Here is a 21,476-nt window from a genome sequence, read left to right as displayed (position 1 = left end):
GTCTCACGGAAAAAGTCCTTACAATAAGGATAATCTGAGTAATAAGAAGGAGTTTACGAATCTCCAGTGACTTAGATCAGATCCGTTAGAATAGCGCCATGATGTGACTGTGTGGACGGAGTTCCCCGTAGAAAACGCGTTTCACCCTGTGGGCTTGTTCACTTCCTGGTTCTGTGAAAAAAATTTTTTCTATTTGTTTTTCATTTAAGAGTGCGCCCACACAAGAGCCTTCTGTCCTCTCCCATTGCATAAGTCTACACGCTTCTGGCTCTGGGTGCACCACCAACAAGGACTGTTTATTGTTGATAACATATACTGTTATCTCCCTATTTAGGGCAATACACTGTCCAATTTTGGTCTTTCCTCTGCTATCTTTCTTGAAAATTGTATTTAATTTAACCTGTGCCCGATCGCCCCCTGTCTACTCTACAGTTGAGCCTGGTAAGGACTTTCCAACTTGCAGATAATAAGAACTGTCTCATACCACCAGAGCTCTGTGGCCCCTGCCACCCTGTAGTACCCAGGAACTGTATTATTATTTCTCTGCTGATTTTTATGTTTCTTTTACTGCTACTGTGATGCATGGAGTTTGTCATAAATAAATATCATTGACTTTTACTCAAGTTGTCGTGGTCACGCCTTCGGGCGGTTTCTCTTCATGTTACTTACATGTCCAGGGGTCTGATACAACCTCCCAGGTTCCGGTACATCTCAGCCCCTACAACTGAGGCTGCCTTCCGTCAGCTCAGGCCCTCAGTTGTGACACTCCTGTTGCAATTTCCACACAGGAGAGCCGCGGCTAGCGGCTCACAGCTGACACGCGCGGCGTTACTGAATAGAACGCTGCGGGACAACAGAACCACACTCTGCAGTCAATAAATGTGGGACCCCGACAACTGGGTACATACACATATATATCCCAGTGAGGGAATAGTGATCAGTGCGCTATTGAGGGGATATATTACAACGGGATGTTACACTGTATGTAAGAGAAAGGGTAACACACACAGTGTTTATGAATGAATCTCCCATTGTGTGCAGTAAATGAGAACTCTAAGAAAAAAACATATATGAAAGTGTCATAGAACCTTAATACACATCATACACGTGTGTGCAATAGGTGCTGACAGGTAAATCAACAAGCGTGGATTATAACCACACAGAAAAAGAGCGTTGCAATTCTAGCAATAAAAATTATTATATATAAAAAAACAAGTGCTCTAAGTTCAGCAGTACATGAAAAACTGTATGTGAGAGGTGATATAAACTTCCCCATACGTCACGTGTGTATATATATTTGGTGGTGAAACATAAATCATTAATAAGGTTAATGACATATAGAGCAAAACATCCTGAATAAATTATAAATTCAGGCTTCATATATAGGGAGCAGCAGCACTGGGAATTCTCCTAGGGGCAGCAAATTCCTAACAACAGGAGGCACTTAGAGTACGACCCACCACTCAAATATAACTAGTCAGTGATGCGCACACTGCAAAAACCATAATAGTGGTGCCATATTCAAATTGCAACAGGAGTATTTTACTCCTAGATACAAAGGTAACAATATCAGACACAAGGCAACTAGCATTGCTACAGATACTGCAACAGTGTTCAGATACTGGAGACAGTGAAGAAACACAACAATTACAGTGACTAAGCTTTTTAATTCACTTTATTATGTTTTCACAACTTATTCACATGCACTATATTTCGCCTATGTTTTAAACAATTTAATAAAAGCTATATTTTAGATTAGTGGTCATCTATCATGATAGATATTTGACTTTATGAAAACAATACAGTCCGAGTGTGCCCAATATAGGGAATTCTTTCTTTCTTCCTTTTTTGACTTCCTACGGTTATGATATCCCTGGAGCACCTCCCAATAAAAGGCATACATATGCTTTATTGAATAAAGGGAAAGGACATAAAATAATACATGAATATAATTTATCAAAATAAATGTCTGTGCGACCCCTCTCTCTTCCTTGACACGTCCAGCAGAAGCCAGGGCCAGTAACATCACGTCTTCCAAGTGAGGTACTTGTCTTTTACCGTCATCAGAGGTTCAGACCAGGAGGACTGTAGAAAGCGTAACACCACCTCCAAATCCCAAGGTGCCGTAAGCGGCACAAACGGAGGTTGCATGTGAAGCACCCCCTGTAAGAAGGTCTGAACTTCTGGCAGGAAAGCCAACTTCTTCTGGAAGAAGACGGAAAGAGCTGAAATCTGGACCTTAATGGATCCAATACGTAAACCTTTATCCAATCCCGTCTGCAGGAAACAAAGGAATCTCCCCAAGTGGAATATGTGCATTCCTCACACCAAGAGACATATCTCCGCCAGATATGATGATAGTGTTTTAACGTCACAGGTTTTCTGGCTTGCACCATAGTGGCAATGAACTTTTTGGAAAGCCCTTTGTGAGCTAGGATGTTCCGCTCAACTTCCATGCCTTCAAGCGAAGCCACCGTAAGTCCGGGTAGACCAACGGTCCTTGCTGAAGAAGAGCTCTTCTAAGCAGCAGAGGCCAAGGGTCCTCTACGGACATGTCCAGAAGAGGCGCGTACCACGCTCTTCGGGGCCAATCCGGGGCAATCAAGATTGCCTGCACTCCTTGATGCCTGATCCTCTTGAGTACCCTGGGGATCAACGGAATCGGAGGAAATAGGTAGACCAGCTGGTAAGGCCAAGGCGTTGTCAGCGCATCCACTGCGCTCGCCTGAGGGTCTCTGGTTCGCAAGCAATAGCAATGAAGCTTCTTGTTGAGGCGAGAGGCCATCATGTCGATCTGTGGGCAGCCCCGCCTGTCAATGATCTGTTGAAACACCTAAGGGTGTAGTCCCAACTCCCTTGGGTGGAGATCACGGTGACTGAGGAAGTCAGCTTCCCAGTTGTCCACCCCCGGAATGAAGATTACAGACAGTGCTATTGCATTTCTTTCTGCCCATACGAGTATTCTTGACACTTCTCGCATGCAGGCTCTGCTTTTTGTCCCTCCTTGTCGACTGATGTACGCCACAGCCGTGGCATTGTCCAACTGGACCTGTATCGCCCGATCCCGAAGTAGAGGGGAGGACTGAATCAGAGCATTGTAGATGGCCTGAAGTTCCAGGATGATGATCGGAAGGAGGGCCTCTTGGGCAGACCACCTGACCTGGAACTGCGCCCCCTGGGTGACAGCTCCCCATCCTCTCAGACTCACATCCATCGTGAGGAGGATCCAATCCTGAATTCCAAAGCGTCGACCTTCCTGCAGGTTGGAAGACCGTAGCCACCACAGGAATGAAATCCTGGCTTGGGGTGACAGCCGAATCATCCGGTGCATCTGAAGATGGGAGCCGGACACTTGTTCAGGATATCCAATTGGAACGGTTTGGAATGAAACCTTCCGAACTGTATCGCTTCGTATGAGGCCACCATCTTTCCCAACTATTTTATGCAAAGATGAATGGATACTCGAGCAGGCCGGAGCACCATGTGAACCATTTCTTGAAGTGTTCTCACCTGGGAGGAACACTTTCTATGCTACCATATCCAGGAGCATCCCCAGAAACAGGAGCTGCTGAGACGGTTCCAGGTGGGACTTCTGTAGATTGAGGATCCACCCGTGGTGAGACAGAAGTTGGATAGTGCGATCTATATGGAGCAATAGAAGCTCCATAGAACTCGCTTTTATCAGGAGATCGTCCAGGTATGGAATTACGTTAACCCCCTGGACCCTGAGCTGAAACATCAATTCCGCCACCACCTTCGTGAACACCCTGGGAGCTGTCAACAGGCCTAAAGGTAACGTCTGAAACTGGTAGTGATCGTTCAGTTGGGTGAACCGCAAATAGGCCTGATGAGGCCAATTTGGGATATGGAGGTAAGTGTACTTGATATCCAGGGACACTAGGAATTCCGGTTGGTCCAGGCCTGCGATCACTGCTCTCAAAAATTCCATCTTGAATTTGAAAACCTTCAGGTAAGGATTCAAGGACTTCAGATTCAGAATGGGTCTCACAGACCCGTCTGCGTTGGAGGCCCCCCTGGCCCTAGATCGAAATCTGGAGGACCGAAAGGACTGAGTAGACGGTCCCGGGTAGGTACGTCTAGCAGGCGGAGCCCCCAAAGGGAGAAATGTGGATTTCCCAGCAGTAGCTTTGGCAATCCATGCGTCCAATTCACCTCCAAAAAGCCATTCACCTGTAAAGGGAAGAGATTCTACATTATGTTTGGAGTCAGCATCAGCAATCCACTGAAGCAACCATATGGCTCTGCGTGCAGACACAGCCATAGCCGTGGTCCTAGCATTAATATTGCAAATCTCTTTAAGGGAGTCACAGAGGACTCTTGCCATGTCCTGAATATGTTTTAGGAAAGTTACAGTAGTAACTAAGGTCATATCACCCGAGAGACCTTCCTGAATTGAAGTAACCTAGGAATGAATTGCATGTGTCATCCAACAACCTTCAATGACCGGTCTTTGAGCTACACCTGCAGCAGTGTAGATAGATTTTAGAGTGGTCTAAATTTTCCTATCTGCCGGGTCCTTTACCATAAAGGAGCCCGGAGCAGGAAGTCCCGCCTTTTTAGAAAAGCGAGAGACTGAGACGTCTACTGCTGGAGATTCTTCCCAGAATTTTCTGCCTTCAGGGGCAAAGGGGAAGGTATGCAAAAACCGCTTGGACACCTGATATTTTTTATCTGGATTTTTCCAAGCTATTTTAAATAAATCATCCAATTCCTTGGAGTCAGGAAATGTGACTGTCATTTTGACTTGTGGGAGGAAAAATGACTGCTGATTATTAGCATCCTCCAGGGGGAGCTTTACACATCCCGAATAGCCAATATGAGGGGTTCGGTGTGGAGTCCCCACTTATGGGATTGCCCCGGAACGCCTTCCGCCTGTCACTCTTCTTGCGATCACGGTAGCGATCGCTTTCTTCGTTATTCTTGTCGTTGCCCAACGACCAACGAAGCGCGTGAGCATTGCGGCCGGCGCGTATGCGCAGGACCGACCCATTCACACCGCTGCGATGAACAGCAGCATGCGAACAGTTCGGAATGACCCCCATATAGGCGGCGACTATCTGATCGCAGCACTGCAAAAAATAACTAGCGAGCGATGCTTTTGCATCTCAGGAGTTACTCTGCGGCTGGCCGGTAGACCCTCTTCGCTGCCCCGGGTCGCAGCGGCTGCGTGTGACGTCACGCAGCCGCCGCGGCCCGCCCCCAACGGTCCGGCCATGCCTGCGTTGGCAGGACCGCGAACCCTAAACGGTTGCGCCCCCTTCCGCCCAGCGACCGCCTCTGCCTCAGAGGCGATCGCTAGGCAACGACAGCTGGCATGTGCGGCGCACTGCGACGCCGGCGCATGCCCAGTTCCGACCCGATCGCTGCGCTGCGATAAACTGCAGCGAGCGGGTCGGAATGACCCCCCTGTTCGGGTGTGGACCCTCCCCCTGGTTACGTGGCTCCTCCCCTGGTGGCGTCAAAGGTCCCTTAGCCAACTTGGATTTAGAACCAACCGTGAGAAAGATGCCCCGTGCAGTGTCCGGGTCCTCCCAGGTCAGGGGTCACTACCCGGCACTCAGCGAGTGTTTGTCACGGACGAGGGCTTGTCTATCCCAGCGACTCGTCTATTGCACACTGTGACAGGGCGGCAGTGATGGATGCGGAAGTGAAGCAGCTGACGGGATGCCCGGAGTAGGGTGGGGCCAGCGCGCACAGTGCAGCAGCAGCTGAATGGGCTGTGTAGTAACCAGGAGCTGCCCGGCCAGGAGGATGCTGAGGGTAGTGGGAGGCTTGGTCGTAGCGCTGCTACTAGCACTGATGCTGGGCAGGTACAGCAGCTCCGGCCGCAGGGCTCAGCGCTCTGCCCGGCACATTGCTGACAGCACAAGCCCGCTGCCTGGCAGGGAGCTCAGCAACATCTTCTGGGCTGTGCAGGTGAGACTCCTGGGGGATGTGACTGCTGGGGAGGAGGCGATAACTTGCTATGGTACACTGAGGGGGGGAGTTCAGGGGTAGAGTATAGTGTACCTGATGCAAGGGGTTATGCTGGAGGGTCTGACCAATAAAGGTCATGTAATTAGTGTCTGGCCATTTCAGCCACTGCTAACAGGTGGATTGCCAAGTCATGGAGCCATGCATTCTCAGGGGCGGTTTCGGTATGAATGGTCGACAGTGTTAAGGTCGACACTCATTAGGTTGACATGGACAAATAGTCGACACAGGAAAAAGGTTGACCTGATTTTTTTTCAACTTTTTTTTTTTGTATCGTTTTCTGCGTAAAGTGACAGGGAACCCCAATTAGTGCACCGCGTGGCTCGCTTCGCTCACCATGCTCGGCACAGGTTACCATTCCCAATCTTAGTCCACGTGGATCGTGAAGTATGAAAAAGTTCCAAAAAAGAAAAAAAATGTGAAAAACTCATGTCGACCTTTCATGTGTCGACCATGTCAGTGTCGACCAATAGTGGTTGACCTAATGAGTATTGACCTTAACATTGTCGACCATCTGAAAGGATACCCTCTGGGGGCAGATATATCATAGTTTACTACCAACTAGGGATGACAATTCATTGATGTTTAATGGCCAATGCTAAATAGTTTTGCCATTGATAGCAGAGAACTTATTGTACCCCACCATCAATGGTAGAGTCCCCTATGGTTGTTTTTTCCCCATCTTCCTACTTAATACCGGGTGCGGAGCCTAGCGCCGCGTCCGATGGACACTGAAGCTCCATCCTCAGGTTTTGATTGGCTGGCAGTTTAGTAAGCCGTAGAGCAGGGATGACCATCAGTGGGTGAAACCATCAATGGTTTCTCTGTAAATGGTTTTATGGTTTTTGTCACGATCCGGGTATCTGGACGCCATTTCTTACCCATCAGATGCCTCCTAAGGCTGGCTCAGCGCTCCAGGACCGGATCCCATCTGTTATCCTGATGTGCATATTCCCGCATCTTCTCCTGTCTCTCTGGACGCTGTCACAGTAACGCCTTATACATCTGGCATGGCGTCTCCCGCGGCCTCCGCCGCCGTTCCTGAGCCTCTGCATTCAGAGTGGCGATTACGTCAGCCGCGGCCTCCGCTGTGTCCGCGTGGTTGGATGTGCACCTGTCAGCCTGGCGTCTCCTGTCTCCGGTGGCCGGCGCCGCCATTACTGTTTTCCAGACCACATGGATTACAAACCAAACTTCCCTCCAAGTGTCTGCATGGGCGCAGCCATCTTGGATTCTGTCATCTGATCATATTCACCAATCTGCTGTCTGTATTATTAATTTGCATAATTGCCTAGCCAATGCCTTCCTTGCTGCAGGTATAAATAGGTTGTGCCTGAGCAAGGAAGGCGTCAGTGCTTTGGTTGTCAAACCTAGTTCCAGTTTGTCTCTCTCCTGTGAATGTCTTCCAGGTTCCAGCTCCTGTCTCCAGACTTCTGCTATAGAGACCCGCACCAGCATTCCATCTGCGGTGTAGCCTGACTCTCCGATCCATTCTGGACTCACCTGTTTCCAGCTACAACATCACCTGCTTCCAGCTCAGCTTCCAGCAGTGTACAGCTTCTCTTAAAGGGCCGGTGTCCTTTCTGCAGTTTACCACTCTCCACCGGTATTATTATTTCTCCGCTCTCAAATTCTACATTTCATCTATATTGCATCGCTCTCAAGCTTTATCTATTATTTAACTGGTTCCAGCCAGTATCCACTCCGTGCCAACACCTGTCTGGTTCTAACCAGTACCCACAGCAGCATTTTATCTACAGCAGTCCAGCTTTCCCTGGAACACCAGCTAATACGACCCTGGGCTTTCCTCATTGCTACAGTTGAGCCTGGTAAGGACTTTCCAACTTGCAGATAATAAGAACTGTCTCATACCACCAGAGCTCTGTGGCCCCTGCCACCCTGTAGTACCCAGGAACTGTATTATTATTTCTCTGCTGATTTTTATGTTTCTTTTTACTGCTACTGTGATGCATGGAGTTTGTCATAAATAAATATCATTGACTTTTACTCAAGTTGTCGTGGTCACGCCTTCGGGCGGTTTCTCTTCATGTTACTTACATGTCCAGGGGTCTGATACAACCTCCCAGGTTCCGGTACATCTCAGCCCCTACAACTGAGGCTGCCTTCCGTCAGCTCAGGCCCTCAGTTGTGACAGTAAGCACTGACCAAATGAATCCAGCCGGAGACCAGGATCAAGCGGCCAGGCCGATGCAAGAACTGGCAGCCCGACTTGAACATCAGGAGGCTGCACAGGGCCACATCATCCGCTGTCTCCAGGATCTCTCTACTCGGCTGGATGGGATTCAGACAACTCTCCGTGGATCAGACGCGTCCGGTGCGTCAACCACAGTGACTCCAGCTATAACCCCATCCACCTTACCCGTTTCTGCTCCACGTCTTCATCTTCCAACGCCAGCAAAATTTTACGGTTCTCCAAGATTCTGCAGGGGATTTCTCAACCAGTGTGAGATTCAGTTTGAGCTACAACCTGGCAATTTTCCCAGTGACCGTACAAAAATTGCCTACATCATCTCTCTTCTCAGTGGCTCAGCCCTTGATTGGGCATCACCGTTATGGGAGAGGTCCGACACCCTGCTATCTTCTTACACTGCATTCGTGTCAACATTCAGGCGCATCTTCGACGAGCCAGGCCGGGTAACTTCAGCTTCGTCTGAGATCCTCCGTTTACGCCAGGGATCACGTACTGTAGGACAATATCTTATACAGTTCCAGATCCTGGCATCCGAACTGGCATGGAACGACGAGGCCCTGTATGCTGCATTCTGGCATGGTTTATCTGAGTGTATTAAAGACGAGTTAGCTACCAGAGACTTACCCTCCAAGTTAGATGAGCTAATCTCACTTTGTACAAAAGTTGACTTACGTTTCAGAGAGAGAGCAACTGAGCGTGGAAGATCATCTGCTCCAAAATCTTCTGCTCCTCCTCCTCGCCAACTGTCACCAACTAAAGATGAGCCCATGCAAATTGTCCGTTCCCGTTTAACTCCTGCTGAGCGCCGAAGACGTCTCTCCGAGTCTCTCTGTCTTTATTGTGCAGCTCCGTCTCACACCATTAATGCTTGTCCCAAACGTCCGGGACTCCAGACCCTAGCTCGCCAAGGAGAGGGCCGGCTAGGAGTAATGATCTCCTCTCCATCCCCTCAAGATTGTAATCTCCCAGTCTCGCTTCAAGTTGCTCAACGTTATCAGAACGTCATTGCCCTCCTTGATTCCGGAGCAGCTGGGAACTTTATTACCGAAGCCTATGTTAAACGGTGGTCCCTACCCACCGAGAGACTTCCTTCCTCCTTTTCCTTAACTGCCGTGGATGGCAGTAAAATTTTTGATACAGTTATTGCTCTAAGGACTCTACCAGTTCGTCTGAGAGTGGGAGTTCTTCATTCCGAACTTATTTCACTTTTAGTGATTCCAAGAGCCACACATCCTGTGGTCCTGGGCCTTCCATGGCTCCGTCTTCACAATCCTACAATTGATTGGACGACTACGCAAATCCTGGCATGGGGTCCCTCCTGTGCTGAGACATGTTTGTTTAAAGTGTTGCCTGTCTGTTCTTCCTCCCCCAGGTCGTCTGATGTTCCACCTCCTCCATATCAAGATTTCACGGATGTGTTCAGTAAGGCTTCTGCTGATATCCTTCCTCCTCATAGAGAATGGGACTGCCCGATTGATCTCGTTCCAGGGAAGGTTCCACCTCGAGGCCGAACTTATCCGTTGTCTCTGCCCGAGACGCATTCTATGGAGGAATACATTAAAGAGAACCTAGCAAAGGGGTTCATTCGACCTTCTTCTTCTCCAGCCGGCGCAGGCTTCTTTTTTGTAAAAAAGAAAGATGGTGGTCTGCGGCCGTGCATCGACTACAGAGGTTTGAACGACATTACCATCAAGAACCGATATCCTTTACCCCTGATTACTGAGCTCTTTGACAGAGTTAGCGGAGCTACCATCTTTACAAAGCTGGACTTGAGAGGTGCATACAATCTCATCCGGATCCGTGAGGGTGACGAGTGGAAGACCGCATTTAACACCCGTGACGGACATTATGAGTACCTCGTCATGCCCTTCGGATTGAGCAATGCTCCAGCTGTCTTCCAGCATTTCGTCAATGAGATCTTCAGAGACATTCTATACTGTCATGTCGTGGTCTATCTAGATGATATCCTCATTTTTGCCAACAATTTAGAGGAACATCGTTTTTGGGTAAAGGAGGTTCTGTCCCGTCTCCGTGTCAATCATCTCTATTGCAAATTAGAGAAATGCGTCTTTGAAGTCAAGTCCATAACGTTTCTAGGGTACATTGTGTCCGGTTCCGGACTAGAGATGGATCCTGAGAAACTACAAGCAATCCAGAATTGGCCGGTACCCTTAACCCTCAAAGGGGTCCAGAGGTTCTTAGGGTTCGCCAATTATTACCGAAAGTTTATACGAGACTTTTCCACCATTGTGGCGCCTATTACTGCTTTCACCAAGAAGGGTGCTAACCCGTCCAAGTGGTCTGAAGAAGCCATGCAAGCTTTTCATCTTTTAAAACAGAGGTTCATCTCTGCGCCTGTCCTGAAACAGCCTGACATCGACTCTCCTTTCATCTTAGAGGTGGATGCCTCCTCCGTTGGAGTAGGAGCGGTGTTATCTCAGAGGGCTAAAGATGGCCATTTACATCCTTGCAGTTTCTTCTCACGGAAGTTCTCCCCAGCGGAACGCAACTATGCCATTGGCGACCAGGAGTTGCTAGCCATCAAGCTCGCTCTAGAGGAGTGGAGATATCTGTTGGAGGGAGCCTCTCATTCAATCACCATCCTTACAGACCACAAGAACCTTCTATATCTGAAAGGCGCACAATGTCTCAACCCTCGTCAGGCCAGATGGGCACTTTTCTTTTCCAGGTTCGACTTTAAACTCCAGTTCTGTCCGGGCTCTCAGAATCGCAAGGCCGATGCCCTTTCCCGCTCATGGGAGCAAGAAAATGAGTCAGAGTCTTCAGACAAGCATCCTATTATAAATCCGTTGGCATTCTCCACGGTAGGGATGGACTCTACGCCCCCATCAGGGAAAAGTTTTGTGAAGCCGACACTAAGGAAGAAGCTCATGCATTGGGCCCATGCTTCCCGCTTTGCCGGACATACAGGTATCCAAAAAACCCTGGAGTTTATCTCTAGGTCCTATTGGTGGCCAACTCTGAAAAAGGACGTTTTGGAGTTTATTGCATCTTGCCCAAAGTGTGCTCAACATAAAGTATCCCGCCAGTCGCCTGCGGGGCAACTGGTTCCACTATCTGTTCCCCGTCGACCATGGACCCATTTGTCGATGGATTTTATTACTGATTTGCCCATGTGCAACAAGTTCAATACCATCTGGGTGGTAGTTGACCGTTTCACCAAGATGGCACACTTCATTCCTCTCACCGGTCTTCCGTCAGCTTCCAAGTTGGCTCAAGTATTCATACAAGAGATCTTCCGACTCCACGGTCTTCCAGAAGAAATTATCTCAGATCGAGGAGTTCAGTTCACAGCCAAATTCTGGCGAAGTTTATGTCAAGTCCTCCAAGTCAAGCTAAAGTTTTCCACGGCTTACCATCCTCAGACCAATGGTCAAACTGAGAGGGTGAATCAGGACTTGGAGTCCTTCCTCCGCATCTATGTGTCCTCCTCTCAAGATGACTGGGTTCAATTACTTCCCTGGGCCGAGTTCTGTCATAACAACCAGTATCATTCTTCATCTTCTTCAACACCATTCTTCACCAACTTTGGATTCCACCCTAAAGTCCCTGAGTTCCAACCGCTTCCAGCAACTTCTGTTCCCGCAGTGGATATCACCTTGCATCAGTTTGCCAATATCTGGAAGAGCGTACGATCAACTCTGCTCAAGGCATCGTTCAGGTACAAGAAGTTTGCGGATAAGAAGCGTCGAGCAGTTCCTGCTCAAGGTGGGTGATCGGGTATGGTTATCCACGAAGAATTTGAGGTTGAGAGTTCCCAGTATGAAGTTTGCACCTCGCTTCATCGGTCCTTTTAAAATTGATCAAGTCATCAATCCTGTTGCTTACAGACTCCAGTTACCTCCTTTCTTAAAAATACCCAGGACATTCCATGTTTCCCTGTTGAAACCGTTAATCTTGAATCGGTTTCATTCCTCACTTCCTCCAACTCCGAAAGTCCAAACTCAACGAGGCATTGAGTATGAAGTGGCCAAGATCCTGGACTCACGTCACCGTTACGGTCAACTTCAGTATCTTATTGACTGGAAGGGTTATGGCCCTGAGGAACGTTCATGGACCAATGCTTCTGATGTCCATGCTCCTGCCTTGGTCCGGAGATTCCATTCCAAGTTTCCTCAAAAGCCAAAGAAGTGTCCTGGGGCCACTCCTAAAGGGGGGGGTGCTGTCACGATCCGGGTATCTGGACGCCATTTCTTACCCATCAGATGCCTCCTAAGGCTGGCTCAGCGCTCCAGGACCGGATCCCATCTGTTATCCTGATGTGCATATTCCCGCATCCTCTCCTGTCTCTCTGGACGCTGTCACAGTAACGCCTTATACATCTGGCATGGCGTCTCCCGCGGCCTCCGCCGCCGTTCCTGAGCTTCTGCATTCAGAGTGGCGATTACGTCAGCCGCGGCCTCCGCTGTGTCCGCGTGGTTGGATGTGCACCTGTCAGCCTGGCGTCTCCTGTCTCCGGTGGCCGGCGCCGCCATTACTGTTTTCCAGACCACATGGATTACAAACCAAACTTCCCTCCAAGTGTCTGCATGGGCGCAGCCATCTTGGATTCTGTCATCTGATCATATTCACCAATCTGCTGTCTGTATTATTAATTTGCATAATTGCCTAGCCAATGCCTTCCTTGCTGCAGGTATAAATAGGTTGTGCCTGAGCAAGGAAGGCGTCAGTGCTTTGGTTGTCAAACCTAGTTCCAGTTTGTCTCTCTCCTGTGAATGTCTTCCAGGTTCCAGCTCCTGTCTCCAGACTTCTGCTATAGAGACCCGCACCAGCATTCCATCTGCGGTGTAGCCTGACTCTCCGATCCATTCTGGACTCACCTGTTTCCAGCTACAACATCACCTGCTTCCAGCTCAGCTTCCAGCAGTGTACAGCTTCTCTTAAAGGGCCGGTGTCCTTTCTGCAGTTTACCACTCTCCACCGGTATTATTATTTCTCCGCTCTCAAATTCTACATTTCATCTATATTGCATCGCTCTCATGCTTTATCTATTATTTAACTGGTTCCAGCCAGTATCCACTCCGTGCCAACACCTGTCTGGTTCTAACCAGTACCCACAGCAGCATTTTATCTACAGCAGTCCAGCTTTCCCTGGAACACCAGCTGGTACGACCCTGGGCTTTCCTCATTGCTACAGTTGAGCCTGGTAAGGACTTTCCAACTTGCAGATAATAAGAACTGTCTCATACCACCAGAGCTCTGTGGCCCCTGCCACCCTGTAGTACCCAGGAACTGTATTATTATTTCTCTGCTGATTTTTATGTTTCTTTTTACTGCTACTGTGATGCATGGAGTTTGTCATAAATAAATATCATTGACTTTTACTCAAGTTGTCGTGGTCACGCCTTCGGGCGGTTTCTCTTCATGTTACTTACATGTCCAGGGGTCTGATACAACCTCCCAGGTTCCGGTACATCTCAGCCCCTACAACTGAGGCTGCCTTCCGTCAGCTCAGGCCCTCAGTTGTGACAGTTTTGATGGTGAGCAATGAAGGTTAACCCACCAATGGCCATCCCTAGTTCCATCCAATCAGCACCTGACTGCCATGTTACAGGCTGTGTTTGAAAAATGACAGGAGTGGATTGGTTAGTACAGGTTGAGTATCCCATATCCAAATATTCCAAAATACGGAATCTTTTGAGTGAGAGTGAGATAGTGAAACCTTTGTTTTCTGATGGCTCAATGTACACACACTTTGGTTAATACACACAGTTATTAAAAATATTGTATTAAATGACCTTCAGGCTGTGTGTATAAGGTGTATATGAAACATAACTGAATTGTGTGAATATACACACACTTTGTTTAACGCACAAAGTTATTAAATTTTTTGGCTAAAATTACCTTCAGGCTGTGTGTATTAGGTGTATATGAAACATAAATGTATTCTGTGCTTAGACTTAGGTCCCATCACCATGATATCTCATTATGGTATGCAATAATTCCAAAATACGGAAAAATCCGATATCCAAAATACTTCTGGTCCCAAGCATTTTGGATAAGGGATACTCAACCTGTACTGTATCTCCAAGCTATTATATTCCTACCTACTCTATAATCAAACATGATCATTAGGGATGGCCATTGGAAATCGATGGTTGGCGGCAATTGATGCATTGTCTTTGGATTATTAAGTAGTGCTAACAAATCACGATTCACCATCTGACGGTCTGGTGAGCAAATCTAGTTTTGACAGATGCCCGGAGAGGGCTTTGCAGCAACTGTAAAGTTTGGTGGAGGAGGAATGATGGTCTGGGGCTGTTTTCTTGGTTTGTCTTGGGCACCTTAGTTTCAGTGATGGAAGTATTAATGCTGCAGTCTGCAATGACATTATATAGAATTGTGTGCTTCAAATTTCAGACAACTATAGAACAAGTTCCATAAAAAAAAATGCTTTGTTCACATTGCTGTCAAGTAACTTGACTGGCTTGACTGGTACAGAGAACCCTGCGCTCAACCTGTTTTACACCTTTGGTATAATTGGAACATGGACTGTGTGCCAGACCTCACAAATGGGGCTCTATAAGTGCGACTCACCACAGCCATGTACCAAAATCTAGTGGAATGCCTTCCCAGAGGAGTAGAGTCTGTGATAGCGGGAAACTCCACCTTAAAGCCCACAATTTTAGATAAGACTGTCAAACGAAGCACATAATGGCGTGATGTTTGTGTGTCTTCATACATTTTCTCATATATTGTAGTTTATATTAGGTAGAGTGTAATTTACTTTCACTGTGGCTGCAATCACAGATTTTCAACATGGTCTCCAGGATTTTTCCAGCAGGCACCCAGCAGCCAAGCCTGTACTGCTTTGTGGTAGTCCTGGGGAAAAAAAACCCAGGAGCCTTGTTTGACCCATGCCTCCACTGTGCAATCGCTAACTACTGGCAATCCTCCCATGCATGAAGTGTGTTGGGAACTAGCCATATAGGGGTCTATTCATGAAGCAGTGAGCCAGCGTGGAGAAGTGAGCCAGTGGAGAAGTTCAGCTGCTACATACAATGTTATAGAATGCACTTTATAAATGTTACCGCAACACTGATTGGTTGCCATGGGCAACTTCTCCACTGGCTCACTTCTCCACAGTTTTCACTGCTTCATAAATAGACCCCTCAGTGTGATGGCTATGTTATTTTCTGACAACCCATATAGAGAAGACTCACTTCTAGGCAACTATGATTGCTGCTAAGAAATAACTACTGGTGAAGTATATGGGTGTGGCATATTTTGTTGCCATTCATAATGTCCACATGATTATAATGTTGACAAAATGTTCCCAATGGTCCAGTTGGTCTGGCAGGTCCAGCAGTCACGTCCTGGTGACTTCTGTGGTATTTGTTATGCTAGCCCTCCCCCTAGTGCCTATCCCTAACAAGTTGATGCTAGATTCAAGTGGCCTAAGGGACCTTTTACGTCAGGGGAGGAGCCACGACACAATGGGGAGGAGCTAGGCCAGCAGGATAGTTCCTCTACTATCCACGCCACCAACTTATTACCTTTAGTAATCGGGTGGCGAGCGGAGCCGTTTGGGGAGCAGAAAGACAAATTATACACTGCAATCGGGGGAAACCTGCTCCTGATTCCGCTCGCATCCCCTTGACCGCTTTTTTAAAGTGTCAAACAAAACAGATTTGCTGGTACTTTATTACAGCATGTGTAGCCATATCACCTGAGGCAGCTTTCACTGATGGCTTTAAATCAGCAATGTGATTTAACGCTTAATCAGGCTGGTTCAGCACTGATTCACGTTGCCATTTTACAACCATTTGTCAAAGCCACTGATGATAGGCAGCTCTGATAGACCGTCCAATAATAAATATACCCTAAGCATTAGAGAATTCTATTCGGGGCCACCAATTTTATTAGTTTCAGTCAGATTATTTGTATGTTAATGGAGTTCACAATACTATGACTATTTCCCAATGTTACAGGTGACTGACATTCATGTCAGTAAATTTCTGGATCCTGTCAGGGTGTCGGAGTTTGAAACGTTCTGCAGTGAAAGCCTTTCTGTAATTGCACCATCGCTTGTTCTTGTAACAGGTAAGAAGGCAGCTCTTAGCAAAACAGCTCTGGTTTCTGAGCAATTTTGATGAACTTAGTACCTACAGTATTTGTGTATTTGCTACAAAGGGCTCAGTCCAATTAGCCCCGAAATCACTTGCGGTGTAAGTGTGGCTGTATACTTCACTTACTGGTACTACCTGACTTGTAGATTGGATGGACAGAGGGGTCTGTTCATGAAGCAGTGAAAAGTGTGGAGAATGGCAACCAATTAACATTGATGTAACATTTTTAATTTGCATACTATACAATTGTACGGAGCAGCTGATTGCTTGCCATGTGCAACTTCTCCACAGGCTCACGTCTGTACACTTTTCACTGCTTCAATAATAGACCACTAAGTCTCCAGAAGAATATTTTCATCACTCTCTGGGCTTTGAGGAACTTTTCTATGTGCAAGATGAATGTAGTTTTGTTCCTTATTTGTGCCGACAGGAGAAGTAGGCTGGCACCACTGTAGATCAAGGTCAAGATGCAGTGGTTTCCAACCTCGGTACTCAAGGCACACTGATTCCCTTTTTCCACTGCCTGACACGGCTGCGACCCGTGCTACAGCCCCCTTTCTCACAGCGCTCACCAACCCGGCATATTGCTGGGTTGGTGACGCTGCTAGTGACGCGGCAGGGGCGGCGCAGGGAGATCACATGTTCTCCCAGCACCGCCCTCCCATACACTGTGAACGGGAGCCATGTCACCTCGACACGGCTCCCGTTACAGCTTACCGGGTTGAACACGTGTTCAACCCGGCAAGCTACCCGGGTAGGATTCCCGGGTCACTTGATCCGGGAATTTGCAGGTGGACCCTTTTCCACTAGGGAAAAACACGGGTAAATGCGCGCCCCCGCGCATTTAACCGTGTTTTAAAAAGCTAGTGGAAAAGGGGTATAATAGTCCAGGTTTTAGTGATATCCAGGGTTGAGCACAGATGATTAAATAAAAAAAGCCTTAAAACCTGGACTGTTGGTGTTCATTGAGAACCGTGGTTGGGGAAACCCTGGTCTGATGGGTTTCTTCAGTAATTCTATGTTATATCAAGAGAAAGTAGACTATTTTGTTTGCGCTTGTCCCCATAGAAGAGTCTATTTTCTCTTGCCATAACAAACAGTTACTTTTGACTCTAGGAGAGCACCACCGGAACAATAGAAGATATCCTTATGTCCAACATTATAAATGTCAAATACCTTATTTAATCAGGACATTCCTTATATACTTAACAGTTCTAAGATTAAATTCCGTTTTTAAGATAACAGATATACTGTACCTGTGCACAGACCAACCCCTTAAACTACAATGCTTTAGTAATTCATCAGGCTTACCTTGGAAAAGTTGTGCTTGTTCCCAAACAGGCTTGGCAGCACATACTACCAGATGAGTGAGTGCTACAAGAGGACTTAAGGAGGACATGTACTAAGCAGTGATAAAAGTGGAGACGTGAGCCTGTGGAGAAGTTGCCCATGGCAACCAATCAGCTGCTCTGTATACTTTTATAGTATGCAAATTATAAATGTTACGTCAGTGCTGATTGGTTGCCATGGGCAACTTCACAACTTTTATCACTGCTTAGTACATCTCTCCCATAGGCTGAGCAGGTGCCTGTTTTTATTTAAGTACACAAGCTCACTAAGTTCTATGGGGTCTATTCGATTAGTGTCGGAAAAACGTCACTTTGACTTTTTTTTTTTTTTAGGTCGAATGTGGATTTGACCTATTAAATTCTAGTGCCGTTTCTCCGACTTTTTGGAAAACACTTGGTTCGGCGGATTAGCCGCTGATCCACGTTTTTGTCGAATTTGCGAGCGTTTCCATCAGTTTTTTGTCCCGTTTTCGACAATGCCGATTCGACTTTAAAAAAGTTGGATCGGCATTGTTGAAAACTGGCAAAAACCTGTCTGAAATGAAGATCCGACACTAATTAAATATACCCCTATGTATTCAAAATGTTTGCTTCCAAGTATGGCATTGGACGCAAGGGGCAAATGCAGCGTAGGACAATTTTAGGGCATTCCTCTGATGAATTCAAAAAGAAAATGAGATTTGTGTAATTGCAAAAAAGCTTTCCTCGGAGTCCATTAGAAGCCACATCTCTCTCTCTCTCTCTCTCACTCACCTACCTGTCAGGGCAGAAGAGACGTCTGTGCTGGGTGACAGGAGGGAGATGTTGGGGTAGAAGAGACATCTGTGCAGGGTGACAGGAGGGAGATGTCGGGGTAGAAGAGACGTTTGTGCTGGGTGACAGGAGGGAGATGTTGGGGTAGAAGAGACATCTGCGCTGGGTGACAGGAGGGAGATGTTGGGGAAGAAGAGATGTCTGCTGGGTGACAGGAGGGAGATGTTGGGGAAGAAGAGATGTCTGCGCTGGGTGACAGGAGGGAGATGTTGGGGTAGAAGAGATGTCTGTGCTGGGTGACAGGAGGGAGATGTTGGGGTAGAAGAGACGTCTGTGCTGGGTGACAGGAGGGAGATGTTGGGGAAGAAGAGATGTCTGCTGGGTGACAGGAGGGAGATGTTGGGGAAGAAGAGACATCTGCGCTGGGTGACAGGAGGGAGATGTTGGGGTAGAAGAGACGTCTGTGCTGGGTGACAGGAGGGAGATGTTGGGGTAGAAGAGACATCTGCGCTGGGTGACAGGAGGGAGATGTTGGGGAAGAAGAGATGTCTGCTGGGTGACAGAAGGGAGATGTTGGGGAAGAAGAGACATCTGCGCTGGGTGACAGGAGGGAGATGTTGGGGTAGAAGAGACGTCTGTGTTGGGTGACAGGAGGGAGATGTTGGGGTAGAAGAGACATCTGTGCAGGGTGACAGGAGGGAGATGTCGGGGTAGAAAAGACGGCTGTGCTGGGTGACAGGAGGGAGATGTCGGGGTAGAAGAGACATCTGTGCAGGGTGACAGGAGGGAGATGTCGGGGTAGAAAAGATGGCTGTGCTGGGTGACAGTAGGGAGATGTTGGGGTAGAAGAGACGCCTGCACTGGTGACAGGAGGGAGATGGGGTAGAAGAGATGTCTGTGCTGGGTGACAGGAGGGAGATGTTGGGGTAGAAGAGACATCTGTGCAGGGTGACAGGAGGGAGATGTCGGGGTAGAAAAGATGGCTGTGCTGGGTGACAGGAGGGAGATGTCGGGGTAGAAGAGACATCTGTGCAGGGTGACAGGAGGGAGATGTTGGGGTAGAAGAGACATCTGTGCAGGGTGACAGGAGGGAGATGTTGGGGTAGAAGAGACATCTGCGCTGGGTGACAGGAGGGAGATGTCGGGGTAGAAGAGACGTTTGTGCTGGGTGACAGGAGGGAGATGTTGGGGTAGAAGAGACCCCTGCACTGGTGACAGGAGGGAGATGGGGTAGAAAAGACGTCTGTGCTGGGTGACAGGAGGGAGATGTTGGGGTAGAAGAGACATCTGCGCTGGGTGACAGGAGGGAGATGTTGGGGTAGAAGAGACATCTGTGCAGGGTGACAGGAGGGAGATGTTGGGGTAGAAGAGACATCTGTGCAGGGTGACAGGAGGGAGATGTTGGGGTAGAAGAGACATCTGTGCAGGGTGACAGGAGGGAGATGTCGGGGTAGAAAAGATGGCTGTGCTGGGTGACAGGAGGGAGATGTCGGGGTAGAAGAGACATCTGTGCAGGGTGACAGGAGGGAGATGTCGGGGTAGAAAAGATGGCTGTGCTGGGTGACAGGAGGGAGATGTCGGGGTAGAAGAGACGTTTGTGCTGGGTGACAGGAGGGAGATGTTTGGGTAGAAGAGACATCTGCGCTGGGTGACAGGAGGGAGATGTTGGGGAAGAAGAGATGTCTGCTGGGTGACAGGAGGGAGATGTTGGGGAAGAAGAGATGTCTGTGCTGGGTGACAGGAGGGAGATGTTGGGGTAGAAGAGATATCTGCGCTGGGTGACAGGAGGGAGATGTTAGGGTAGAAGCGACATCTGCACTGGGTGACAGGAGGGAGATGTTGGGGTAGAAGAGACATCTGCGCTGGGTGACAGGAGATGTTGAGGGATAAAAAAAAGGTACAGGCTAGATGGGCCAAGTGGTTCTTATTCAGATGAGTAATTGTAAATTGGGAGCTTGTAATCGGGAATCTACAGTATTGCCTGATTTGAATGTCTTTCCAGGTGATCTGACAGATGGCAAAACAAAGGACAAGATGGGCTCGGACCAATTTGAAGATGAATGGCAGATTTACCGGTCTGTGTTGAAGAAATCGCGGATACTGGAGAGAACAAAGTGGATCGACATTCGTGGAAACCATGGTAGGGAGTCCAAAGCTTTTTTATCTGCCCCTTCGGAGTCATTGCAATCTGAATACTTCATACTAGAGGTTACAACATCATTCCTCTTCTTAATGAGTCACAGTTCAGGAATGAATAGATGCAAAATACAAGTAACAGATTGTTTATATTATTAGGTAGTAATTAAAGTGTTGGCACGGAGGTTCTGTGTTCTGAACTTGAACCTCAGGAATGTTATGGACCCACCTGATGAGGTCTCCTGATCGCGGTAGATGGGCCCATATTTATGGGCCAAAAATGATGGCGAGATCCTTGATTTTACTCTGTTAAACAGCAGACATTTTATTATAATTGTTCTGATTGCCAGTGTTCTTGATGTTTGGAGTGTACACCTGCATCTTTTCTTTTTTTCTGTGTGACGCTACAAGTCTCAGCATGGTAGCACCTCTTATTATCTTCAGAGTTAGGGTGTGCAGCCCCCCCATCCCATATATGAATTGATGAAAGAGGGTGATTCTAAGTTTATACCAAAACACTAGAGATTTCCCATGATGGTGTTCCCAGAATATATTAAATTAAATTGTGATCACCTATAAGCGCGTCTGACTGCAATAATGTAACAAATGCCTGCACTTTACATTTCATCTTACATTGCTTGCAATACTATACCGTATTTAGTAGATATTTACTGTGCAGTTATCTAAACTAATGAATTTAAATCCTAATTTACCAAACTTTTTCATAGTTTTCCTATTATTAAGGGTTCTGTTGTAACATTTTTTTTTTCTCTGCTGTAGATTCATTTAACATTGCAGACCAGAGCAGCATCAAAAACTACTACAGGTAGATAATAATAAAATGTAACTTTACCTTTGGGAATGTGCGCTGTGACCTCATGGGAGCTATAGTTCATGTGGCCCTTGGAAGCAGTTGGTAAGTTGGCAGTGAACTAAAATGTA

The 21,476-nt window shown here is 47.5% G+C and overlaps 1 protein-coding gene across 2 annotated transcripts in view; it reads left to right on the top strand.

Moving 5' to 3' along the window:
• Window positions 1-5,508: 5,508 nt before the first annotated feature.
• Window positions 5,509-21,476, top strand: part of LOC134980715 (transmembrane protein 62-like) — a 103,059-nt gene continuing 87,091 nt past the window's right edge. For both annotated transcript variants that reach the window (XM_063947651.1, XM_063947650.1), the window contains exons 1-4: window positions 5,509-5,937; window positions 16,159-16,270; window positions 20,401-20,538; window positions 21,315-21,360. In XM_063947651.1, the coding sequence (XP_063803721.1) occupies window positions 5,734-5,937; window positions 16,159-16,270; window positions 20,401-20,538; window positions 21,315-21,360 (500 nt within the window). In that variant the 5' untranslated portion in view covers window positions 5,509-5,733. The remainder of the gene's footprint in view (window positions 5,938-16,158; window positions 16,271-20,400; window positions 20,539-21,314; window positions 21,361-21,476) is intronic.

Source organism: Pseudophryne corroboree, chromosome 12, assembly GCF_028390025.1.
Source record: "Pseudophryne corroboree isolate aPseCor3 chromosome 12, aPseCor3.hap2, whole genome shotgun sequence".
In the NCBI taxonomy this organism is placed as follows: Eukaryota; Metazoa; Chordata; class Amphibia; order Anura; family Myobatrachidae; genus Pseudophryne; species Pseudophryne corroboree.
The sequence above is the reverse complement of the archived record's forward strand: the minus strand, read 5'-3'. Positions and strand labels throughout refer to the sequence as shown.